We start from the raw sequence: 25,484 nt of genomic DNA, 5'->3' as shown, positions 1-25,484 counted from the left end.
TCAAATCTTATATACAAAGATTTGATGATAGATTTGATTCAATAGAATGCTCATTCTGCAATGTAAATGAGAATTCTGAGTATATTATAATGCACTGTGTATTATACAATAGTCTCAGAGTCAGATTAAAAGAGAAGTATGATCTAAATTAATTAAATATGAGATTCTTATTCTCAACTGAGATAGGAATTAAATACTTAATAGACTTTCTATCAGAAACTCAAGCAGCTACAAGAAAATGACTGAATTCAGAAATATCTGAATATGAAGAGGAGAAAATCAATCAGATATAGTCTGTTAAAACAGCTATATACTATCTTTTGATAATTTATTTCATTACAGTCTCTCTTAATTTTACTTTACTTTTTTCTTTCTATTCTTTTCTATCTATCTATTTAATATGTCTATCTTTAAGACTGTATTCTCTTTTCTTTTGTCATGACATCATCAAATGATTTCAAAGTATCAGAAGATGTTAAAATACTGCAATTTGTAAACAGTCTTTGTATTCTGAGCTGGAATTTTCTGATTTTGCATATCTGAAATTGATGAATGTATAATAGTTAACTTTATAGATATAGGAAAAACCCTCAGAACTTTTAGTTCTCAGGTAGATGTCATAGTCTCTGACTGCATATATCTATAATTGAAGAATAATAATAATAATAATAGAAACAGTGTCTGTATTCTCTGCATTCTTATCTTTATTCTTGTTTCTATTGATATTGAAATTTGAATTTAAAGAATATTTCTCAGAGTATCTCTTTCAACAGTCAGTCTGAATATAATTAATCTTTTAATAATAATAGCAGATTCTTATGTTATTACTTCTATATTCAGATTTGAATTCAGTGATCTTATTCTTATCATTATCTTTCTTCTTATTCTTATCTTTCTTATTCTTATCTTACATGTTGTTGATAGAATTTCTAAATATATTAGTATTTACTTCATTTATAGCAGAGAGCTGTAAAAGAATATTACAGTACAGACTTATAAAATTATTCTCTAAAAGTTAAGTATTATCTTTATCAATTTAATTTATTCAATTTCTTATAAATAAGGCTCAATCTCTGTTAACTTCTATAAGTAGTCTGTTAAAAAACATAACATTCAGAATCTTATATTTTAGATAGATATAATCAGTTCTTATAGCAATTAGATATTTAATAAAAGTGTAATCTAAGTCTTTTAACTTAGCAGTTATACTTATTATTATTATTATTCTTCAATTATAAATGTATGCAGTCAGAGACTATGACATCTACCTGAGAATTAAAAGTTCTCAGAGTTTTTCCTATATCTATAAAGATAACTATCATACATTCATCAATTTCAGATATACAAAATCAGAAAATTCCAGCTCAGAATACAAAAACTGTTTATAAATTACAGTGTTTTAACATCTTCTGATACTTTGAAATCATTTGACAATATCATGACAAAAGAAAAGAGAACACAGTTTTAAAGATAGACATATTAAATAGATAGATAGAAAAGAATAGAAAGAAAAAAGTAAAGTAAAATTAAGAGAGACTGTAATGAAATAAATTATCAAAAGATAGTATATAGCTGTTTTAACAGACTATATCTGATTGATTTTCTCCTCTTCATATTCAGATATTTCTGAATTCAGTCATTTTCTTGTAGCTGCTTGAGTTTCTGATAGAAAGTCTATTAAGTATTTAATTCCTGTCTCAGTTGAGAATAAGAATCTCATACTACAGGCGCTAGTCACCCGCAGAATGCATCTTAAGCTAATTACATTTTAACCCTCTATAATTAACCGATCACCGCGTCTGTCCTCTCAGGCCAGCCACTAATTTCCAGAGATGTTAGTTAGTGACTGTCACTGCCTACTTGATGATGTACACACTAAGCTTTCAGTTGCTGATCTCAGCCTTATTAGATACTCATAGGCCTATCAATCAGCTGTTATAACCTTGCCTTATATTAGAGACTAATCATAGACTTGATAACTGCAGTTCTCTCTATCAGTATTAAAGCTTGATAGTGAGCTTGCAGACTCTAGTCTATCAGAGTACTCTGTCTAGAGTCTAGATACACATCTAGATCTGCTAGTCAGATAATTTTTAAAATCATTCTCTATATTTAGAGAGAAGCTAGGCTCTGATAACAGTTCTAGTTAGAGACTCACTTAAGTAGTATATAATTATTATATTAGACTTGACTCTATATCATTAGAATCTTGATAAGTGTATAGTAGAATAGTAAGACATTGATATCTCATATCAGTTCTGATAAGTGTTTGCAGAATCTCACTTAACTAGTGACTTAACTTACAGTAGAGAGTTCTACTCTGTATCAAGTCTTACTAATTAGACTCAGTCTCTATTACATGAGAGCTTTCATGAGTAAGAAGTGACAGATGTCAGTGATGAGATTTGAACTCACACATCTCTAATATATACAGTCTTGATTATCAGTCTTATCAACTGAGTCATGCTAACAGCAGTTATACTAATCAGCTTCTTAAATAGATAAGTTCTATAAATAGCAGATCTTTCAGAAAAGTTATTTTTTATAATAGTTTATAGAGTATAAGCAGATAACTTGAATTTCTTAAGTATAGTAAAATAAGTCTTGATCTGTGAGACAATTACAGATTATATATAATTATATAATTAAAGATTGTATTCTTTTCAGAAATATTGTATATTTATAATAGCATTCTCATTAAAATTATTATCTTTAAGAATATTATCAGTTTCAGACTACTCTGTAGTTAAAAGAATTTTCTCTCTTTATATTAAATAGTTAATAAATTCAGTGAGAACTATTAGTATTTTAATAAGTCTTACTTAACTTCTGAATTCTTTAAGAACTTTTATTATAACAGATGTCTTTTCTTTCTATTAAAGATATTCTGTCAGATCTGCTCTTATTTTATTATCTACAGAGTTATCTCTACTAATCTTCATCTACTCAATCTTATACTGAAGTCTTGTAATTTCTAGTTTTATATAAGTCTTCTTTCTCACTGAGCTATTATCATTTTAATCATTTAAGCTCTCTGTATTATCTGATATCTCACTAATATCTTTAACTAAATCTTCATATTTATTATTAAACTTATTAGACTGTTCTTTTATAATTATATTATTTATCTTATAAGTCTCTGAGATAGTCACTTTTCAGTTTATTATAGATGTTAATAAGCTCATGTTTAATTCTTCTTATACTTCAGATGTTTGTGAATTTCTTCTTCTATATATTAATATATAATTCTTTATTAAGTCAGACTTTTCACCTGATCTCAGATTTATTATAAGTTTAATTAATTAATAAATCATCTAGGCACACTTGTAATGATGTGTGAAGATGTCAATTTAGCATGTTATTGCAGTTATTTATTACTTGTAAAGAGCTTTATAACTGTCACGCCCCTGGCCGCGCCAAGGCCCCGCTGCGGTTCCACACGGCCCATCACTTCCATGCGGATGATTTCATTCTGTCCGAACCGGTTTCCAACCACTCTATGACATCATTCAGATATATCATAGAAAGATCTGATTGATGAATATGAGAACCTCACTTCTATACAAGGTCAGCAGATTACTTTTCCTTGACAGTGAGACACTGCTGAGATATCACTTCAGCTATTCTCACTCATGAAATGAGAGAAGAGTATTCACTCATTATCTATATAGAATAGCTAGATACTGGCTTCTCATTAAAGAAGTGAGTGATTTGTTTTTTCTTCTACTGAAATATATATAAGAGTTACTGTGTATCTCATACAATCTTCTTAGTATACTAAGTATCACATCTGTGATATTCTCATAATAACTCTGTAGTCTATGAGCTTGCTATTTAACTAAGATAGTTAAGCTCACTTATACAGCTTCTTAAACAACTCTCTCTATATAATACTGCTGACTAGTCACTGCTTCAGTTTTATCATATTATAATTTAAATCACTCAATCTGATTATAAGTTTGAATCAGTTAAGCTTTAATAGACTGATATGATCTCATACATCTGCACTGAAACTGACCTGATTTCACTCTCTGAGAGAAATACTACATTATCTTCTAGAGTGTATACATCTCTATCTCAGCAGAAATCTGAGATTTCTGAACCTGCTGTATATTTTAATATAAGCTCTTCAACTGCTCTGTCACTGCTGCAGCCTCTACACATCTATATCTATTATGAAGATAGAGAGATTAAGATTGAAGATTCTCTGAGATATAAGAAAAACATCTTGTCTGAATTTCACAGCTTTATCTATATTCTTGAACAGAAATTCAATCTTTATCTGAGTCAGTATAATACTTATAAGATATGAGTAATATACACTGTCAACCTTCTTGAATATATCTCTGCAACTACTTAAGTTATCAAGAAGAGAGAGCTTGAGTATATTAATACTATCATGACTTAAGAAGAATTCAAGAACTTTCTACTAAATCAAATTAAAGATCACTATAATCACAGCTTTATAGTAGCACAGTGATTCAACTTATTATATTAATAAGATGATGAGAATTCTTCTAATTTCAATACAAGATTTGAAGAATATTGAGAGAAATTAACTAATGATTTGAATTAATTAAAAATACAGCTTTATCTTACAAAGCTGACTCATAAGATGTGAATAATAATATTATAATATCAGAGTTCATTAATTAATTATACTGAGCTTGTCAATCTGACTTTCTGAATCTATTTAAATAATTAATTCTCTGAGAAAAAGATTAGTAAGATCTCTTCTAAGTAATTAATAATAGAATCTAAATAATGCTGTGACAGCTTCAGTGCAGAGAAAGTAAAGAAGAATTTCAAGTATTCTGATTCTTCACTCACTATAAAGAAATATTAAAAAAGATTTAATAAAGATCTCTATTTCAACTGCAGAGCTGATAATTACTATATCAGTGATTATAAGAAGCTGAAGAAGAAAAGAAACTGAGAAGATATCTTCTCAAAGTCAACTTCTCTTCTGATAAATGTATTCATGAAAGATAAAGAAGAGAAAGAAATGAAGAATTGATAATTTTTATATCTCTGAGTTTATGTTACAATCACAATGTATACTCTGAAAAAGAAGATATCAGTGAGATATCTACTTAACTTCAGAACAGATATCAACTTCATATTCTATTTCTTTTCTTTAATAAAGAGTTAAAAGAAGATAGATCTGTCAGATCATGTGAAATTTACTGATGAAATGAAATATCATTATTTTAACATAATTTAAGCAAAGTATGTGATCACAGACTCAGAAGAAATCTTTAAAAAGAGCAGTCTGCTTCTTTATACAGTTAATATTATAAATAAGAATATCATTCTGAGTCTTCTGTGATTGAGAGAAAACAATTCTCTCATTAACTAAGTCACTCAGATATGACAGTACTGTCTCACTAATAAAGAGATAGTAATAGAGAAATCTGAAGAGTTTCATCAGAAGAATCTTGAGAAAAAGATAGAGTCAATATACTATATAATAGATAATTGAGACTTAAGAATAGATGAAGAAGCTATCATTCTCACTATAAGATTAGTAGCAGTATTTATCATTGAAGATGAATATGTATAATATCTCTTTACAGATTATAAGAATGTCTTTTTAAATAGAGAAGTAGTGAAGTTTTCTGATATTAAGATGTGATATAAGATTTATCTTAAAGATGATATAATAATACTGTACAGATCTCTTTATAACTTGTCTGTAAAGAAATTGAATGTTCTGTATAAATATCTTAAAGAAGTGCAATCAAAGAACTGAATATACTTATTAAAGAGTTCAGCAGAAGTGTCTATACTCTTTATACTTAAGAAGAATAATAGACTATATCTATGCATAGACTACAGAGACCTTAATAAGATGATAGTTAAGAATCACTATTCATTACTATTAATTAATGAGATGATTAATTGATTATCTGAAGCAAAGATGTTCTTAAAGATTAATATATAGAATGTCTATCATAGAATCAGAATTAATGAAGATGATATTTAGAAAATGACTTTTTATATTAAGTATGATAATTTTAAATATCTTGTTTTATCTTTTAATCTTTATAATACTTCAGTTATCTTCTAGATCTATATAAATAAGACACTGCAGAGCCTTGTCAATATCTTCTGCATAGTATATCTGAATAACATTCTAGTCTTCTTAAAATCAGAGAAAGAATATAATACTCATGTTTAAGAAGTATTAAGTCACTTGAGACAGCATCAACTCTATACAAACACTGAAAAATGCTCATTCTACATGTAGAAGATTGATTTCTTAGATTATATTATTGAGATGAACAGCATTTCAATGAATAGAAGTCAGGTCTCTGTCATTGAGAACTGACTGATACTATGAATATATCATGAGATGCAGATATTTCTAGAATTTGTGAATTTTTACAGATGATTCATCTATATATATTCATAGATTACTACTTCTCTTACAGATCTGTTAAAGAGAAGTGTAAAAGACAGAAAAACAGAACTGTTTATTCTCACTCAAGACACTGTACAGATATTTACAGAATTAAAACAAGCTTTTACAGATATTATAATACTGAATCACTTTAATTCTGACTTACTCAGTCAGTGTGAGACTGATGTATTCAGAAATAGAATCTGTGAAATCTTTTCACAGTTGACACTGAAGATCTTTCAACATTGAAAGAATTAGAGAATAATTATCTCTGAAGAAACAGATAATGAATTGTCTGTAAGAGAAGACTTTTTCACAGAGTCTATAAGACACTGTGAATGAAGATCAGTGATCTTCTTCTTCAAGAAGTTATCACTCATGCAGAGAAGATATGATACTTATAATCAGAAGATATTAGTAATTATTGAATTCTTTAAGATCTGATAATATTATCTTCAGAATAGTAAGTACTCAGTGCAAGTTCTCACTGATTATATAAATCTATATTATTTCTTAATAATAAAGAGCTTGACAGAATGTTAAGTCAGATGAGTGAAGCTGCTTTCAGAGTATAATTTCTATATCTGATACTGTTCAGATCAGTTTAACTCTACTGATATACTGTTTAAACAGTCTGATTATAATATTATTAATGCAGAGAAGAATTCTACAAAAGAATCTCTGTCATCACTGTAGAAGAAGCTGATTACAGAGAATTAAGATTCTCTGAAGCTCAGAAACAGCACTGGTAAGACAGCTGTGTAACTCAGTATAGAAGGTGAAAGAAAACTCAGATTCTTACAGAAGACTAACACTGAAGATTATGAGCTTCTTGTATTATATCTTACAATTATTGAATTGATAAAGAATAAAACAGTCTATAATCTTTCAATCTGACTACTTTTGAAATTCATTGATAAGTTATAGAAGAGAGATATCTCTACTGCAGCTTAAATTCAGAAGTTGAAGAAGAAAGAATCTGATTTGAACTTAGAAGAGACAGACTCTGAGCAGAATAATACTACTAAGAAATCAAGTCACTGATAACTAGAAGAATGTAGATTTCTACTACTGAATAATTCAGTCTTTATCTCTTGTAGCAGAGCAGTGTGTCAGAAGTTATTAAGAATTCATTATAATAATTCTTATGTGAGACACTTCAGATTAGAGAAGACTGAGAAGCTTCTAAAATGTAAATATATTTAGAACAAGCTTTAGACAGATGTCAAAGAGTATATTAAGACTTATGATATCTATCAAAGAATAAAGATCTCATAGTATAAGTAATACAGTGAGTTGATGTTACTGTCTGTTTTAAAGAGCTTATGATAAAATCTATTAATGAATTTCATAGTTAATCTACTGAAGTTAACAAGAGTCAAAGAATATGACTTAATTTTAATCATTATTAATCACTTCATAAAGATGACTAGATATATTTCTACTTATAAAAAGATTAAAGTCTCTGAATTAACTGATCTATTTTTAGATATTATCATTTATAATCACAGTGCTCTGAAATTATTAATAACAGATTAAGAATCTCTCTTCATCAGTAAGTACTGATCAGCTTTTTATTATCATCTTATAATAAAATGTCTTCTCAGTACTGCATTTCATCTGCAGACAGATGATCAGACTGAATATTAAAATCAGACACTAAAATAGTATCTTTGAGTGTTCTGTTCATATTATCAGAATGATTGACTTAAATATCTTCTAACTATCAAATTTATATATAATAATATAAAGAATGTAATCTTAAAAGTATCTTCTTTCTATACTTATTATAAATATAATTCTTTGTTACTCAGTGATGTTGTGAACAATGTTTTAAAGAGAAGAATAGATAGTCAGAATATTAAATAGATACAGAGAATAGAGTATTTCTCAGTATCAGAAGTAAAAGTGAGATTGAAACTTTTGAATAAAATTTATAAGAAGATAGTGAAAAGTATTCATCACACTCAAAAGTAGTAGATAAAATACTATAATTGAAAACATCTTTCAATGAAGTTCTTGATAAAGAATTGAGTAGTACTTTCAGCAAAGAATATCAAGACAATGAGACTGTATAAGAACCTCAGTAAGTAATGACTAAAATCTTTCTCAGTAACAAGAGTGATGAATAAGCAGATATATGAGTTGAAATTACTTACAGAATTGAAATCAATTCATTCTATTTTTCACATTTTCTATTTAAAGCTCTATAAGTAATATCTCAGAATGAAGCTGTCTTGACTGAATGATATTAAGATTGAGAGTGATACTGAATATCTTGTGAAGAAAATATTGAATAAGTGAATATATTATAGTAAGCTTTAATATCTTATGAAATAAGAAGATTATTTATTATCAGAGAATTTATGAGAATCACTTAAGTATTTGAAAAATGCTGAGAAAGAGATTGTAAGCTATGAAATAGCTAGTAGAGATCACTCTGTTACACATCAGAGATATTGAATAAGAAATACTGCTTGAGATTTCTTATTTTTTCTCAAAGAGTTTTTTAGAGATAATCTTATAATAATAAGTCAGTGTCTTATAAGCTCTGTAGCACTCTTCTTCTATTTTCTCTCAAAGGATTTTTTAGAAGTTTAATAAGACTATACAAGTGTAAAATTCCTGAAGTAGTTAGAGAAAAAGAATATTTAAAACTAATAAGATTAATATTATTGATCTGCAGACTGCTGCTATTCTAATGAGACTGCAGCCTGCTGAAAAAGTAAAAAGAGAGAAATCTCAGAGTCTATTTATTAATAATCACACTCTTATCAAACTTATTCTTCACTGTTAAAGTCTTCAGCACTGATATCTTTGTCTGTTAAGAAGTTAGCACTGCAGTGCTGCAGAGAAACATGCTATAGAAGAGTATAAAAGATACTTAAAGTATTAACTTATTAATTTATAAAGTATCTCAGTTATCTGCTTTAATTAAAGTGAGATTCTCTTCAATCAATAATTAATCTCTGCAGTATTTTCAATAACAGTGCTGACTAAGTCTTTCTTAAGATCAGTTATTCTGAGATATTTTTTCATCTCAGAGATTCATACTTTTATCTTCTTTTACAGATAAGTAAGAAGAATCTTCTCAGTCTTGATACAATCTATCAATACTTAACACTCTGAGACTCTCACTCTGTACTGCTTGAGCATCTGAGCTTCTTATCAGAGCTGATATAACATCTTTCTGTGAGATAATACTTACAGAGAGACAGAAGTTATTGTTACAGATGCAATGAAAATAATAAGAATGAGAGAAGACATAGATGCATAAAATTCTTCTCTTCTTCAGCTACTTAGTACAGTACAGATAAGTAATAGTATTAGTCAGAGACTGTACTGAAGTCTTCTTACAGAGAGAAGATAAAGAAATCACAGAACTCTGCAGACTCAACTCAGCAGTATTCTAAGCAGAGCTCAGATATATCACAGAAGAGAAACTATAGATTAAGCTTCTCAGAGCTGCTATTCTCAGAATCAAGCTCTTCTCAGAATTCTCTCTGAATAATCACACAGAATCATATATTACTATGTTAATTAAAGAAAGAGACAGTATTGCAATAGTAATGAGAGAGACAGAGAACAGATCAGATGCAGATGAACTGACTAACAGAAGAAATAACATCTTACTGCAAGATGTGACTACTACTACTATAACTGCAAGAGATGCAGAAGAAGAAGAAGATGTAATAATAAGAGCAGTACTTCTGCAGCTCATTGACACTGTTATCTTTATCTTCAATCTGACTTTCTTAGCAGTTATGAAGGCCACAGCTGCATTATAAAGATGTTTATTACTTACTAGAAAATATCAGAATAAGCTCTTTATTATTCTTTAAGAATGATACTCTCATACACTCACTATTACAATTGAAGAGAGAGAAAGAAAAATATTTCACAGAGAGAGAAATCTTTTTGAAAAATTCTATTACTACTGTTAACTTTGTCTCTAAAATACACTACTTTTACAGAGAATTTTATATATAGAACAGAATATAATAAGAGATCTGTATATCACTTATTAACTATATTTTTCACATTTCAAATTGATATATAAGAAACTCACTTATCATATATTCAGTTTGAATAAAGATGAGAAAAGAAAGATCTATACAGTCAGTAGAAAAACTCATCTATTTCTTTATACAGTATATACACTATTAATCAGTTAGTAACTATTACTATATAATAAAGATAATTTCTAATTCAGTAATCTTGAGAATATCAGAACTATGTTCTTAAAGAGAAGAGTATTATTATATCTCTGATTATATTAAGACTCTACTACAGTTTCATACAACTTATTACTTTTATACAGATAATTTCATTTTATCTGAACTAGTTTTCAATCACTCTATAATATTATTCAGATATATTATAGAAAGATCTGATTAATGAATATAAGAATCTCACTTCTATATAAGATTAGCAGATTACTTTTTCTTAACAGTGAGACACTGCTGAGATATTACTTCAGCTATTCTTACTTATAAAATAAGAGAAGAGTATTCACTCATTATCTATATAGAATAACTAGATACTGACTTCTTATCAAAGAAGTCAGTGATTCATTTTTTCTTCTACTGAAATATATACAAGAGTTACTGTGTGTCTCATACAATCTTCTTAGTATACTAAGTACTATATCTGTGATATTCTCATAATAACTCTGTAGCCTACAAGCTTGCTATTTAAGCAAGATAGTGAAGCTCACTTATACAGCTTCTCAAACAACTATCTCTACATGACACCGCCGACTAGCCACCGCTTCGGTTCCGCCATGTTACAATAACCTCTTGAAGAATAACATTGTTATGTTGTGTGTGTGTAATCTATCTACACGGTTACACTAAATGAATAGGTTGGGGTCGCACGTGACTAGGGTAGCTGTAGTAATGTAGCATCCGCCCTAGTGGCGTTGCCGTAGCGACCGCTCCGCCTACACGTGATCTCATATGTAATATATATATAGCTAGCTCTTCCTACACGAATACAACGGATTAACCATCCCACAAGTAATCACCAACAGGTTGGGGTGGCACGTGACTAGGGTAGGTGTAGTATTCACCAACAGTAGGTGTAGTAATCACCAACACATGGTAACACTAGTATAAAATACTCAAAAATCCCCATTTGACTCAAATGTCAATATAGGCTGCCGTAGTAGCCGAGTATCAAACCCATGCATCTGGTGCCGGCCTTTCTGATAGCCGGAGAGCCAGTGGCAGCCATGCTGCAATATTAATATTTAAAAAGTTGAACAACTGCAACAACTTCGAAAAATCTTGCATGAAAGGAGATCACGTTATTGCCTCCTGCCTGCGCTAATTTACGTCCCTTGCCAACGGGTTTCCTTCTCACCCAAGTCGACGAGCGAGCTGAAATGGCACTCAGCAGGATCAGAGATGAAAATCTCTTTATCAGCGGGTAAAGTCATTTTTACCCCTCATTTTGACCCCTTCCGCTGGCCATATCCAAGCACCCACGGTTGTTTGGTTGGCTGGCCCCTTTTTTTTTCGCGACATCCCTCTTTCCATTATTTATTCGATGTGATTACTGACTAATTACTAGGATTATGAGCCTGAGCAATAAAAGTGCCCTCATGAAAGCAAATATCACACATATTGTTTCTGTACTTCGGTTAAATCCAGACGAGGAGCGCTTTGAGTCTTTTGAACATTTACAGATCCCTGTGGACGATGTCAGTGATGAAGACCTCTTTCGGCATTTCCCCACTACGAATGCCTTTATCAAATCTGGCCTGGATAGCGGTGGCGGGGTGCTGGTACATTGGTGAGCTAATTATCCATTGTCTGGGGCTGAAATGAACACGTCAAGGGGTCCTTGTCCCACAGCTGGGTTTAACCAAAATAACTGGTCCCTTCGCGAACACAGCCTATATTCCCGCTCTAAACAGATATATTTTATGTAACCTTCTAAACTTCATCACTATGCTTCCTATTTCAATCTGTTTCTTTTTATAGCCCTAAGAATAGGATCCATTGCTTTCCTGTCGCGAACAAATGTTACCTCGGCTAACATTAAAATCGTAACAGCGCGATGGGCAAATCCCGATCTGCAACTGTCTGTATTGCATTTCTGCTTCACCGGGACCCTGGTGCATTAACGCCCTGGGCGGCTCTTGAACTAATTCGTCAGTCAAGACCACTATGCGAACCAAATGGCGGGTTCCAAGAGCAATTGGAACTCTATCACAAAATGGGATGCCCAGACAATGTCACTGACCATCCCTTGTATAAACGCTGGGTATACGAGCGAGCGCTCGAAGAGAGTGTTGCATGTGGCCGTGCTCCTGAAATTGAGCTCGTTAGATTCGAGGATGAGTGCGCGGAGCCCTCAAATAAAACCGACGAATCTACGGAAATAAAGTGCCGCAAGTGCCGGTTAGACCTTCTTTGTCCCCGTTGATCCCCTCCTCTTGGAGATCCTATCTATGTTCTCTTCTATTCCTGTCCACTTAACGGAGGTTAGCTAACTAATGATTCCCACAGACGCAAATTGGCAACTCTTCCCTTCATAATCCCTCATACACCACAAACTGACAAGCGATTACCGCGAGGTCATACTATCCCCGAGGGACCGTGTGCTCATATATTCTTACATCCGCTAACGTGGATGCGGCCCTCTCTCTTCCCTGAACAAGACAGTTCGTCGCCAGCAGCCAACTCAGCTGATGAATACAAATATACTCCTGAGGCACCACTTTCCGGACGCCTCACGTGCCCTAATTCCGCCTGCGGCGCCAATATTGGAAAATTCGCATGGCAGGGCATGAAATGTAGCTGCGGAAACTGGGTTGTGCCTGCAATTGGCTTGGCGCGGGCGCGAGTAGATGTTGTGGACAGCGTTGTGCGGCGGGGGACGATTGACGCTTCAGCTGGAATCAGAGTACCGGCCAGGATTGGAGGGGTAGCAGGTGGGGGAGTAGGAGGAGGAGCATCAACCGCGGCTGATCCCGCCGGAGGCCGGGGCCTTCTATGAATATTTGTCATAATTTTCAAAATTTCAACAAGGAAGCACCAAACACTTCTTCTAAGGGGCGTGCGTTTAACAAGACAGGTTAGAAATGTTAAATGACAAGCGGAATACATTACCTACTGATACATCCCAATATGCCTAGCTTTGATGATCGGCTTGCGAATATCTTTACGATTGATACATCAACTGTCGGATATCTCCCAATGCCAACTTCTGATTTAACACAATTTTTTTTTTTCCAAATTGAATTTCAATCTCAATTTCAGTTTCTCTGCTTTACCTTATTTGTTTCTATGAGACAGATTACAGATCTAAGCTGTCTTACAATACTAGGACGTAAGCACTATCAGGATGGGCTTGGAAGGATCAGCTCCAAGGATCAGCCTTTCAAGGGATCTTCTGATCCGTGCTCGAGCGAAAAGCTAGGAAGCCTTTCATTGGCAGCGAACAATCTTTTGTTCCCTACGAAGGCCTATGACACCTGTGGGCCCTGGTACGGACTCCATAAAGGAACAAACAACGCCAAGAATTCTTATGCTGTACACCATCCCTGGTTTGCTGTCGCTTGATACATGTCTGAGCGAGACAAGCTTGGGCAGGCTGCGGGAAAAGATATTTCGCTGATGCCTCCAAAGGTCGAGCAAGAATCGCGTCAGTCATTTCAGGCACCGGTCATTGCAATGTGTAGCGAGTTACAGCAGTCATCCCGTTTCTGTTTTGTTGTATCTTGTCATAAGCCGTTTGAGAGATGCTCTCGAGTGATGATGTCTGGCGTCCGCTAAAGAACAACACTGATCCACTGCGCCTTGGTAGGCCTCAATATCGCAACAGCCATGATATCAGCACACCATTCAGCCCTATTTCGTTCCACCCAGCTTGATGGCAGTAATAGAGTTCCCAGCGCATCCTGAGAGAATATTTAAATTCCTTGTATAGCGAGCGAGCTTACGGAGTGTTCGGCAAATATAAATCATCCAACTGAGCGGGTCTGAGTGGAGATTAGTCGACCTACGGCTTCCTCCCTCTCAGACACACAGTCCACGCAGTGATATTCCTTTAAAAAATGCCAACTACAGGGGACAGAAATACGATGATAGGTGCAGGATTACATCCAAGCCAGAGGTGAATTTTTCGATCGCCATAATTAACCTTTCAGATACTGAACCTTACTACAGATTAAATTGGGTATTCGGGTGGATTAGTAGTTGCCGTTGAAGATGGCAGATAAGATCAGATCTGGGGCCACCTTTTCATTCAACCAACCATCTAAGTCTGTGGCAGCAGAAATACCAGCAGCTGGCGATTCCTTCGCGCTGAGCCATAAAACAGTTCCTTTTTCTGCTTGGATCCTGATACGAACGAGATGCGCCACTTCAGCCCGTTCGTTGCCTGCAGAAAACACGCCAGCCCTATCGCCAAGAAAAGACCAGGGCTACCAGCTATGTTAGCCTAACCTGTTTTAACCTAGATATGCACCGGCACGTGTTCCATCCTCAACCTAGAGAATTCTCCCCAACGGCCGCCATCATCAGGTAGCAGGATGCCACGGAGGGGAAGTGCTTGATGCTGTCATAGCCCATGGTTCTACTTGTGAAGCAAAACACAAAACCCTCATTTCTTGCTAAGGCATGTTGTGCAACGGATCATCTTACATCTCACATCCCAAAAACAACAGGGATGCGTCTAGCCTTGGGACCAGCTACTGCATCTTATCCTGTAAAAGAGAATTCCATTTTCCAACAACACTCCTTCCGCCCGACAGGGAAGCAGAATAAGGATATGCCGGACGAATTCACCTCCCTACATTTCTCTGAAGAGTTCGTCATCGGCTGTGGAACAGTCTCCATCGACCTCGCGAAGGACCTGGTGCTCCTCCTTTACTGTCGCAAAAGGCGGCAATACCATCTCCCCAAGGGCCGCAAAAATGTCGGCGAAAGTCTCGAAGACGCTGCGATCCGCGAGACGTTCGAAGAATCCGGCCACAAATGCCGTATCTTACCCCACAACCTTGTGACCCTTGCACCAGATTACAACGTCTCACACGCCCATAAAGAGCCACTAGCCGTCCAGCAACGCAGGGGTAGTGGTCCACACCGGATTATTTTCTGGTACCTGGCTTCGGCTGATTCCACGGAGCTGCCAGTCGTGGGCACACAGGAGGCATGGGAGGATTTTGAGCTTCACTGGTTGCCTCTTCACGAGGCCGCGGCAAAGCTGGCGCGCGAGGATGATCAGCAGGTCGTCCCAAGGGCCGTTCAAGCTGTCCTTGATCTCAAGAAGAAGAAAGGAAACTTAGAGAATTGACTGACTTTGCGGCGCCTCAGGCTCCAAAGGACAACGCGTTTCTTAAGAGCTCGAGCGTTGAATCTTCCGGCTAGCACTCGTTTCTTCTGCTTGTGCACGCGACTTGCCATTACAAATCGATCAATTACTTCGAAAAATTACGTCCTTTGCTGCTGGTTACCTTTTTTACATCTGCTGCACACGATTTGAATGCATCATCACCGAAGCAGTTGTTCAGCGTCAGCCTTCTAAAGGGAGCCACGTACGTCCAATTAGACAGCCGTTTTACTTAGAGTTCACGCACACAACATTAATCTATATTTTCAATTTTATATCATCCACTTTTGTTTCTCCTGTCGACTTTGCTGCTTATTTTCGGCTCCTCCGTGGACTGTCCTCTTTCCTCGTCTCCGATCCCGTTTTGTAGAATACTCCGGCAGGGCTTCTAAGAAATAAGCTTGGTCAAACACGTAGGAAAGGAAAACCAGGAACGAAACGGAGAGCAAAGGAGAAGGAACAGAGACATATCATAGGTCGTGACATGGTAAACAATAGCCGTACAAGCGGAGTAAAAATCGTAAACTCTCTACCGAGTGATTATTGTCTGAATTAACATCCTTGCAATTTTCAGAGGATTCAACGTTCCACCGTCCGCAACCAGGCTCGGGAATATTGATATAATGCGGGTGAGATTATGCCTGGTTTTTTTTTTTTTTTTTTTTTTTTTTTTTTTTTTTTTTCCTTTTGTGAGAAAGCCGAACGGAACGAAGTTACAGCAGACTAGACTGGCGGGCCTGAAAAGCAACAAAACAAGGCCATCATGTCACACTGACGAAACTACGGATTTACTCGGGCGAACTCCCGCCACGGCGATTCGGACAAATGCCACAGAAGTAAATCGCATAACCCGGGCGGGCCGGGCCTTGCTTTGACGCGAAGACCAAACAAATAATGGCTCTCTCACGCTTTTCTGAGATCTAACTTACGGTGCTGGCGGATTGGTAAATAGAAAGAAAAGCGTTGTGTCTGGCCCTGGAGTGCCTTGGAAGTGCTTTATGTAGCCGAGCTGAACACGGAGGAAGCCCAGAACAACGGGAACTCGTACTGTCAGAAAATAGGTAACTAGTAAGGCTGGAAAAAGGGGTACAATACGTCAGATCCAGGTCATAATAATACGCCGGGTAGCATGTTAAGCATGTCATGTAAAGTATAAGTATTTCAAAATATCTTCCATACCAAACGTTTATCACCACCAGCGTCAAAACTAACCAGGGCTCCAATATCCTAGATGTAACGAGGGTAATATATCATGTAATAGGGCGTTCTCAACAAACCCCACCCGAGAGATCTACCAACTGCTGCAATGCAACCTGGGTGTGAAAAGGAGCAAAGAATAGCCGCCGCTAACTGAGACCAGCCTGGGATATCATGCTTAACGCTTGCCCTACCAAACTGCAACGAATCAGCGTGGTAATTCGGCTCCGCGTTCGTTTACGGTGTTCAGGATCATGAAACCGTGGGGCGAATCGTTCAACTACTTTACAAACGTGTGTGGGGTCAGCGTTGCCTAGGACGATGCGTGCGCGTATCCGATAAAGGTACCATTTAGCGCCGCTTCCTTGAGGGTGTAATTGAAGTCATGTCGCGCGGAATGGAATGAAGTAAGCGGTAAGCGTCCGGAAGCGACCAGCTTTTCGAATAGTCATTTATCCTAAAGCAGAAATTGGATATGATGAGGGCACCGTTTTCGATTAGAGCTTGCTCTCCAAGGGCACATTGTTATACGTTCCGGTTATGCTGTGGGCAGGTTGCGCATGTAAATATGTACTGCGCACGTGGGCAAAGCCCTATGTCTTAACTTATCATGATCCAGCTGGGAAGTTCTGAGGGCCTGAATCCGTAAATAAGAACGTCTCGCTTGGCTTTGACGACCTGGTGGCTTTCATCCTTTGCCCTCGAGAGTTTGCGTTCGTTACCGAGGGACTAGCTGTCATTTATCCATCGTAACAGCAGGGAGGCTGATGAGATTACGGTAAGGTATTTGGTACGCTGTGACGGTTAATGAGATACATATCCTTTCTAGCTCCATGTACCACGATCGACCTCATCCTTGTTCCAATCATCCCCGCCCCTTGCAAAGAAAATCACTCGATTGAGGGAGCCGAGCTGCCATTTAGGGCTTACCCCAGTGCCAACTGAACCATGACAAAGAGCTGGGTAATCCCTTCCAAGAGCAATCGATCATCCCAGTAGTGTAGATGCAGTTACTCAGCATCCAAGAACGGGTAAGGATCCTTCCAGCCCCATGTTCATCCAATAATGATTGACCTTCGAAATAGTTTTCCTAGCCGGAGAGTGAAGCTAGCCCCTTGGTATGACGTTTGCTCGACTCTCCTGAAGAATTGAACTGATTCCGTTCAGTGTCCGGGTGAAGTGCCTTGACGTTGTTACCGTAGCTAGGCCCTGTCCACGCCCATGTCACAGTAGCTTCCTTTTTTACCACTGCTCTTTTAGCGCCGACAGGCGAACGCCAGTCGCTTGAAACTACTAAATACAAAAAAGGGCTGACAGAACCCGGTAGGGGGGATTTTAGCTGACGAAATAGGAAAGGGTCTTTTCAATGCATAACTACGGAGTAGTTCGTAAACAAAGCTGCGCGTTTGCTCGTATTCTGCACTGTCGTGAACGTGGCTTCACCTGTTTCGCGCTTCAATGGAGGGGATGAAACCGCGGATCCGGTTACTGCAGAGCACGTGCTGGCTAATTATTTCATAAATCCGTTTTCGGGGCTGAAGGGAACAAGGAGGGATTCTTCAGACGTTCACGATTACGTCTCGCGATCTCCATGTTGCGCATACGGTCAATACGCATCCGGTAGAAATTCCTTCAAACCTGTTAGTGATTTCGAACATGGTGTGAAAAGGGGGAAGAGGGGGAAAATGGTGACGAAGGGCCAGAATGAAAAAGCTGGACGCATACTTGTGGAGAGAGAAAATGCGGGGTCCATCGTCTGTGCGTGTCTCTGTTCCGCTATTCTGGATAGATTTAATCTGCACCGCTCAGTAAACGTCTTCGTATTATTCTCGGGGAGAAAATATACGGAGTTCCCCCATAGCGCAACCAACAAGGCAGAAAAGTCCAGGCCGCCATGGGCTCACCTTCTCATCCTTCTCCTTTTCCGCCTTCTCATCTTCTCCATCCGCTTCGTCCTTCTTCTTGTCCTTCTTATCACCGCCATCCTTCTTGTCCTTACTCTTTGGCTTCTTCCGTTTCATTTTTTCCTCGTACTCTTGCTTCACTTTCTCAATCTCCTTGTCCATTTCCTCTTTCCTCTTCTTCGCTGCAACCTCCTCCTCGTCTATAATGGGCGAACAAAACCCACGGTCCTTCAAATGGATAGGGCAGACGTAGAAGTAATCCTAAAACACAGCGCCAACAGCGATAGCGAGAGGAGGTCGGAATTTTAGCACAGCCAGACTCGTCCATCAATACATTATCATTGCTGGTTGCAATGCTCACCTGTTTATCCGGAGTAACCAATACGCTAGAGGATGGTTTATAGCATATATCGCATGATTGTGCTGCTGTTTCGGCCACCTTGCGATGGTGCCAAACGTTAGGGAGCGTCATACCCGGTGCTCTGCTAAAAGTAAACTAATGAATAAGATATGTCGCATCGAGTGAGTTTAGCACAGTGATAATAATTACTCCATATAAGAGATGTTCTCTGATGCATAGCTGCTGTCCGTTTGTTTTGTAGGTGTGATGGTCGAGTTGTTGAATGTGGAGATACCAGAGCTTTTACCCGCCAAGCCATGTGACCCCCGGAAACTAGCCGATAACGTACGTTACAGAGAGCTCGAGCAAGGAAGTTCACAGCCCCGTCTAAAGCGGGATGCCAGGTAGCATTACCTGGTACTCGGTATCTACAATTGGACTTTGCAAATTGAGATCTCAGGGATATTTTTAATAATAAATAAAACTAAATGGTCTCTCTCCTTCCCGTCGAAGGGCCCAAATATATGTAGCTATATATATATATTTAGTGTATCTATAGAGATTGCAAACTATCTGTAGATGGAAACAGGGTTTCAAAAAAATAAATAAAATAAAAGAGAGAGAGAGAGAGTATAAAATGAACATATCAAAAGAACATGTATCAAAAAATATCAACACAAAAATAGTCTTATCCAGATAGAGAAGAAGAACAAGCCAAAATATATTAAAGTATCTCAACAATCCTAGCTCACGCTATCAACCCCTCCTGAATTCCATCAAACGAGTCTTTCTCCATAATCCCCGACAGCAGACTCTTATTCGTATTCTGCGCCCGCCTCTTCGCATCAACCCAAATCATAAAGTCGTTATACGACTGCGGCATGACCTGCACGTCCTTCTCGACCAGGAACGTGTAATGGAACACGCCAGTTGGTTTCTTCGTCGTGTGCTCGGCATCGCGCACCTTTGAGTCAATGCGAACTTGGACTTTTGTGAATTTGCTGCCCCGGCTGCTGCTGTTATTGTCATTGGGACCCGCGTCAGCGTTCGTGGCGGTGATTTGGGACTCGGTGTACGAAACAGTCGCTTTAAGATACAAGACGGAGCCGACGGGGACGGGATTGTCGAAGGTGCTGGGGTCGAGGGACAGGAAAGTTGGTCTTGAGTTAGAAAATGAGGCGGCACAGCAGAAGGCGAGTTCGAATGTTTGCTTCAGCAGGTAGCCGCCGAAGATCATGAAGTTGTGCCTGTTGCGGTACTGCGGTTGCATGATCTGGGCTGATTTGAGGATTGAATCTTTCATGTGCATGAGATTTTTAGGGCGGGTGAGAGGATTTTGCGGGTCTGTTGGTATCAGGAGTTAGAGATTTGTTTAAACTAGTGACCTCGTACATGACATGTATCTGTTTTTTGCTCTCCTTTCGTTATTTATCTTGAGAAATTTCCCCTCTTTCGCCCTAGAAGTAATTGCCTGAGATGTGAAAACCTACTTAGATACGCCATCTCCTTTGTCCACATAGCATGAATAAGATCACTCTCCTCATCGTTCGGTGTTTGCTGAAGTAAACTCCTCGTCCTCAGCTGTTTTTTCGCTTTGTAATTTTTCTCCCCAAGCTCGAAAAGCCTCCTTTCTTCCTCCGTCTCCACAAGGAGTGGTGCAACAGCTACCGGCCTTTATACCATATGAAAGCGAGAATGAGAGTAAGTCAGCCCCTGAAATATGAAAATTTTTTAGAACAAAAAATGAAAATAAAATGATACGAGCGTTTTTCCCACACGCGGGCAAAACAATACATACTCGAACGCAAAGCGCAAACATACGCTTGTGGAGGTACAAAGCATAGAGTGAGTGAGTGAGGGTAGAACCAGAAACAAGCTTCCCTCCCAATCCAAAAAAATAAAAAAACTTCAAAAAAGGCAGAAAGAAAAAAGAAAAAATCACCAACCTCTTCGTCGCCGGATCCAACGAAACCATCGTAAACGCACACGTAATAAGCACATCCTCCTTCTTAACCGCCTGGCTTGGCACAGCCGGCGCCTTCGCAACCCGCAGCGAAATCTCCATACTTGAGCGGCCCGTGGCGTATGTGACTTGTCCACTGAGCTCCAGATCGCAAATCTCTTTGAGTGGGCGCTCGATGGTGATGCGGTCCACGGCGGCGGTGACAGTCATGACTGCGTCGCCAGTGTGGCCGTATGCGACGACGCCGGCGAGAGCGTCTAGGTCCATGAGCAGGGCGCCCAGGCTGGGCGGGTGTTAGGTTCGTTAGAGGTGGTGCTTTGGAGGTTTGTAAGATGGACTAGGATACTTTCCCCTTTTTTTCATTGGGAAAGGACGATGAGAAAGAAGAGGGGGCTTACCGGATATGCCCTGAGGAATTTAGATATGTATCTAACAGCCATGGGTCCTGGGCGAGAGGTAGCACCTAAGCAGAAATAAATTAAAATAAGTAATAAAAATAAATAAATAAACAATTCCTCAATCCCAATCCCGTATCCAAAACTAGACCGAACCGAAGCAAAAAGACATATCAAAATAAACAGAGAAAACCACTCACAGTCCGATAAAAACTATCCCCCATCTTCCTCGGCTTCAAATCCACTTTGGGCGACACACTCCCACTCCCACTTCCACCCTTCCCCGCCCCCTCCCTCTCCAACTTCAACGCCTCAATCCACGGCATCTTCACGCGCCGCTCAGTCCACACTGGACGGAACGTGCAATTAGCAGCCGTCTGATGCAGCCGTCGCTTCTGTGCCATAGTGAAGCATGACGAGGTCGTTGTCGTTGCTGTTGTTGTCGTTTTTGTTGCCGCTAGGGGTGTTATGGAAGTAGCAGCTGGCTTTCCAGGCACCCCCTGCAGTGATAATTGGGAGAGGGGATGTGTGCATTTTTGATGTAACCGGAATTTGGAACTGGGAGTGGTTGTGTGTGCGCAGTCGTAAGAGGCAGAGGCGGCTGTGCGCTGTGGTGGTATTTGATAACATGGTTCAAAGGACGTTGTCACCCGGTGCTACTGCGCGGCGCGGCGCCTGGAACGAATGAATGAAATAGGATTGACCCTCGAGTTATTTACCGGTTATGAGCTATACTCATATACGGATACGGAGGTCGTGCACGAACATCCAATTAAACAAAGCGAATACGCTACACTGCAAACCGATGAAGATAGAAGCTTGCTTCAAGGTTGGTTTGTCTGGGCCGGGGAAGGGAGAGAATGACATAACATGAGTGGAACCTGCATGCCAAGAAACAACCAACATTGGGTCGCGCTAGGCGCGCTTAATCCCTTAACCATCTTTTTGGAGACCATGGATCAGGCTGAGAGCCAACCAACCATATGGTGTTTTACAGTTCTAACATTAGGGAATGGTTGAGATAGTCAATTCCAGGTCTAACACACATATACTCTATATATCTAAAGAGATGATAATTCTTTTACAATGCAATACAATCGCGGACGGAGTACTTAACGCATTCATCGTTCGAACAATGGAACCATTTAGGTTCAAATCGTAATATGCCACGCCGCAATACACGCCTGCCTACGCCTCCGAGACTGCAGATAAAAATAGAAATGAGGACTGTATCCTTTGTTTGAAAAATATGTTCTCTTTCCTTCCTTCTGTATTTTCATTTTCTCCTTTTCTCCTTTTTCCCTTTTTTTCTCTGTTTCTTTTCAGATGGTGGTAGATAAATGAACCGCAAGAATCCTTCCATATAGCTAATATAATATAATATGTCCATGTATGTAAATCTATGTAAATCTATGTACAGGAAAAAATTTGAAACATGTGAACTGATAATGAGCTGGTCCGAGAAGATATAGTGACACAGAGTGTGCATATGCATGATAGAGAGTGCGTGTAGGTCTATTGCCATCCAAGTCTCCATATCTGAAATAAAACATGGACTACAAACGGGGCGATAGATAATTTGCCTCTAGACACCAGAAATTAAAAAAATGCAGACGAATTTAATAGCTCCGTAGTGCGCGCTGAACGGTGGAAGACGGGGTGAGGTATGTAACAGAAAGCAGGGGCTAATTGCGGATTACCCCAACTGGTATAGTATATCTCGGTTCGAAAACGAGTTGTGGGAGAGGGAGTGGCTGGTTTCACTCCTTCCCCTCTTCCTTCTGCTTCCCCCTTCTCATCACGGTATTCCCATCGGGAGCAAGAAAGAAAACAATACAAAAGAAAAGATGATAGAAACAAGGAGGCAGAGTGATGCTTTTATTATCGGAAATTAAAAAAAAAATAAATAATAAATAAAAATAAAAAATAAAAAAAAATAAAAAATAAAAAAAAGACGGTATTTCACCAAGGAGACAAAGTTGACGATAACAAAACAAGCGTCCATAGCAATGGAGCAGTGGACGAAATACTTAAGCCTTTCACTCCATCTGATGAATCAGGGTTTTTCTGAGAGGATTCGGCGGGTTTCGGTCCTCCGCTGTTAACCTCGCTGGGAGGTCCGACGGGGGAGACGCGCGGGGATCCTGAAGCTGTGGGTGGCTCTGTAGGTAAAAAACAACATTTGTTATTATATAAGAAACATGTGTACTAGATAGCGGGGCGAAGTAGAAACACGTACTTTGGTTAGGGGAGGAAGGATCGGAAGAACCTTCGTTATCCGCCCGCATCGCAAACCCAATCCGATTCTCGTCAAAGTCAAAAACAGTATACACATTCATAAGAAACGTGCAGTCCTACAACCCACTCATTATCCCCGAATGGTTGGTGGCCTACGATCCTCGAGCGGCACATGCCGTTTTCGAGTGTTTCGCCAACGTAATCTTTGGGGGACATAAGATACTTCACGCCGGATACGACCAGCTCGATCTTCGTCTTTGTCGAGCAAGGGAGGTCCCAATATGTGTCCCACTCGGGGTTTTCACGGCGGTGCCGATTGCATCGTGGAGGCGTTTCGCGTCTTCGTAGGGGATAAGGATGTAGGAGGTGCCTGTGTCGAAGATGCCGTTCTTGCCTTGGAAGTTCAACGGCTTGCCGTCGACAAAGATATCATCCACCGGAACTTCCCAGTGCCCTACGTTGGGCACAGTTTTGGTGTATGAGATATCGCCGACAAATTTAGACTTGTCGACGTCGCCGAAAACAATCTGGCCATCCCGTGCCCCATCGCCGTGCCGTTGAAGATTGATACCGATGATGTTTTTCTTCAGCAATCCACCCATCTTTAGTTCCTCCATTACCGTCGGCGCCTTGACTTTATAAGCAGGTCCCCGGCCTAGGCCTAGAATCCCGTCCATGGGATAATTCATGAATTCCCTGGACATATCCAACACGGACCCAAAGCTCACATTTGGTAGATCGAATCCAGCAAAGGCGATAGAATCATTGACTAGAAACCCTGATACTTTCCCCGTCCCATATGTAACGTCGAAGGGGATATCTGAGATCGAAAGGGACTTGGAGTCCTCGGTACCAAAGGTGTTATGAATCTTACAGGGTTCAAGGGTGCAATTGGAGCTGATCAGCCAGGTGTTAGCTGCCCCAGTGTCCATCAGCATCCACATGGGCTGTCGTTCGGAACCGAAGTACATTATCGAGAAATAGGAATAGTCATATCCGTCACTACTGATAGCTAGACTATTCGGCATAAGGGTGGGATCCGCATGGTAAACCTTGAAAATATTTTGGCGACGAACCTAATTGTTACCAGCACCAATTCATAGTTAATACCAATATCTCTCTAGACAGAAAAAGAAAATAAAAATCAAATGAAGCTAAAATGGTGAAGAAGAATACTAACATTTCCGCGAACCTTGATAATATCCAGCTTGACAGGTTCTTTGACATCTCTTAGCGGAAGAGGAAGAAGAGACCCCTCGCTCTTGCTCCTACTTGGACTGTACGAGTAGAACCGCTCTCTCAGGCCTTTTAGGTCTAGCTTGGGTAGATCGGCGAGAAACAACAACCCATTGCTCTTAGCATTGGCATTGGGAACTGGGTTGTACGGGAAGAAGGCAGAGACGACATCTGTCCACGCCAGCAGCAATAGTGGCAGCGACAGAAGCCATGGCGAGCACGGAAAAAGCATGATCCTTAAAAAAGGATCTGGAGCGGAGGGCTGGCCAAGGTTTGCATTTGCTCAAATGCAAATGGCAAATCCCAGTGTCGATTCGAGTCGAGTCAAGACAGTCGAGTCGAGTCGAGTTGAGGGGAGACAAGTTGAATCAAATGCCCTCGTAGTAGAGAGAGGGGGGGGGTTTGGTTTTTATATCATGAAACGCAAGTCCGAATAGAAGTGGATATTGGACTAACTAGCCTGTAG

At 38.7% G+C, this 25,484-nt stretch overlaps 6 protein-coding genes across 9 annotated transcripts; 2 read left to right on the top strand and 4 right to left on the bottom strand.

The window, feature by feature from the left end:
* The first annotated feature begins 11,574 nt into the window (after positions 1-11,574).
* BDBG_05357 (dual specificity phosphatase) lies at positions 11,575-13,632 on the top strand. Its single transcript, XM_002623803.2, has 4 exons — positions 11,575-11,833; positions 11,978-12,199; positions 12,463-12,810; positions 12,919-13,632. The coding sequence occupies exons 1-4, from the start codon at positions 11,790-11,792 to the stop codon at positions 13,406-13,408; spliced, it is 1,104 nt and encodes a 367-aa protein (XP_002623849.1). The 5' UTR covers positions 11,575-11,789; the 3' UTR covers positions 13,409-13,632.
* A 15-nt stretch (positions 13,633-13,647) lies between these two features.
* On the top strand, positions 13,648-16,390 carry BDBG_05356 (uncharacterized protein). Its single transcript, XM_002623802.2, has 2 exons — positions 13,648-14,527; positions 14,581-16,390. Exon 2 carries the CDS (start codon positions 14,984-14,986, stop codon positions 15,707-15,709), a length of 726 nt encoding a protein of 241 aa, XP_002623848.2. The 5' UTR covers positions 13,648-14,527; positions 14,581-14,983; the 3' UTR covers positions 15,710-16,390.
* BDBG_05355 lies at positions 14,374-19,501 on the bottom strand. Of its 3 annotated transcripts, none has more exons than XM_031722106.1 (5): positions 19,208-19,501; positions 18,847-19,107; positions 18,668-18,738; positions 15,715-18,572; positions 14,374-15,619 (listed from the first exon to the last, which is right to left on the bottom strand). In XM_031722106.1, exons 1-4 carry the CDS (start codon positions 19,316-19,318, stop codon positions 18,458-18,460), a joined length of 558 nt encoding a protein of 185 aa, XP_031578918.1. In that variant the 5' UTR covers positions 19,319-19,501; the 3' UTR covers positions 14,374-15,619; positions 15,715-18,457. The 3 variants fall into 3 exon arrangements, with proteins under 3 accessions (XP_031578918.1, XP_031578919.1, XP_002623847.1); XM_031722107.1 differs by having other exon boundaries at positions 14,374-15,883; positions 15,993-18,572; XM_002623801.2 differs by having other exon boundaries at positions 14,374-18,572.
* A 141-nt stretch (positions 19,502-19,642) lies between these two features.
* On the bottom strand, positions 19,643-22,378 carry BDBG_05354. Of its 2 annotated transcripts, none has more exons than XM_002623800.2 (5): positions 21,745-22,378; positions 21,548-21,612; positions 21,133-21,432; positions 20,677-20,858; positions 19,643-20,530 (listed from the first exon to the last, which is right to left on the bottom strand). In XM_002623800.2, the coding sequence occupies exons 1-5, from the start codon at positions 21,946-21,948 to the stop codon at positions 19,935-19,937; spliced, it is 1,347 nt and encodes a 448-aa protein (XP_002623846.1). In that variant the 5' UTR covers positions 21,949-22,378; the 3' UTR covers positions 19,643-19,934. The 2 variants fall into 2 exon arrangements, with proteins under 2 accessions (XP_002623846.1, XP_031578917.1); XM_031722105.1 differs by having other exon boundaries at positions 19,651-20,530; positions 21,133-21,464.
* A 1,128-nt stretch (positions 22,379-23,506) lies between these two features.
* Positions 23,507-23,883, bottom strand: BDBG_17256 (uncharacterized protein; the record flags this gene model as incomplete). The annotated part of the gene is made up of 2 exons (XM_031725020.1): positions 23,507-23,706; positions 23,784-23,883. 2 exons carry the CDS (start codon positions 23,881-23,883, stop codon positions 23,507-23,509), a joined length of 300 nt encoding a protein of 99 aa, XP_031578916.1.
* A 123-nt stretch (positions 23,884-24,006) lies between these two features.
* On the bottom strand, positions 24,007-25,250 carry BDBG_17255 (uncharacterized protein; the record flags this gene model as incomplete). Its single annotated transcript, XM_031725019.1, has 2 exons — positions 24,007-24,858; positions 24,963-25,250. The coding sequence occupies 2 exons, from the start codon at positions 25,248-25,250 to the stop codon at positions 24,007-24,009; spliced, it is 1,140 nt and encodes a 379-aa protein (XP_031578915.1).
* Between the last annotated feature and the right edge of the window lie 234 nt (positions 25,251-25,484).

Source organism: Blastomyces gilchristii (genome assembly GCF_000003855.2).
Source record: "Blastomyces gilchristii SLH14081 genomic scaffold supercont1.11, whole genome shotgun sequence".
NCBI lineage: Eukaryota > Fungi > Ascomycota > Eurotiomycetes > Onygenales > Ajellomycetaceae > Blastomyces > Blastomyces gilchristii.
The sequence above is the reverse complement of the archived record's forward strand: the minus strand, read 5'-3'. Positions and strand labels throughout refer to the sequence as shown.

What these genes read in the sequence shown, in the direction of transcription:
- BDBG_05357 (XM_002623803.2), top strand. Translation starts at nt 11,790, where the DNA reads ATGGCACTCAGCAGGATCAGAGATGAAAATCTCTTTATCAGCGG. An exon ending in GAAAATCTCTTTATCAGCGG is followed by an intron (nt 11,834 to 11,977) that starts GTAAAGTCATTT and finishes ACTAATTACTAG; the next exon opens with GATTATGAGCCTGAGCAATA. An exon ending in GGCGGGGTGCTGGTACATTG is followed by an intron (nt 12,200 to 12,462) that starts GTGAGCTAATTA and finishes AAATCGTAACAG; the next exon opens with CGCGATGGGCAAATCCCGAT.
- BDBG_05356 (XM_002623802.2), top strand. Translation starts at nt 14,984, where the DNA reads ATGGTTCTACTTGTGAAGCAAAACACAAAACCCTCATTTCTTGCTAAG.
- BDBG_05355 (XM_002623801.2), bottom strand. Translation starts at nt 19,318, where the DNA reads ATGACGCTCCCTAACGTTTGGCACCATCGCAAGGTGGCCGAAACAGCA. An exon ending in AAAAGGAGAAGGATGAGAAG is followed by an intron (nt 18,739 to 18,846) that starts GTGAGCCCATGG and finishes TGAGCGGTGCAG; the next exon opens with ATTAAATCTATCCAGAATAG. An exon ending in CGCATTTTCTCTCTCCACAA is followed by an intron (nt 18,573 to 18,667) that starts GTATGCGTCCAG and finishes ACAGGTTTGAAG; the next exon opens with GAATTTCTACCGGATGCGTA.
- BDBG_05354 (XM_002623800.2), bottom strand. Translation starts at nt 21,948, where the DNA reads ATGGCACAGAAGCGACGGCTGCATCAGACGGCTGCTAATTGCACGTTC. An exon ending in AATTCCTCAGGGCATATCCG is followed by an intron (nt 21,433 to 21,547) that starts GTAAGCCCCCTC and finishes ACACCCGCCCAG; the next exon opens with CCTGGGCGCCCTGCTCATGG. An exon ending in AAAGGAGATGGCGTATCTAA is followed by an intron (nt 20,531 to 20,676) that starts GTAGGTTTTCAC and finishes TGATACCAACAG; the next exon opens with ACCCGCAAAATCCTCTCACC.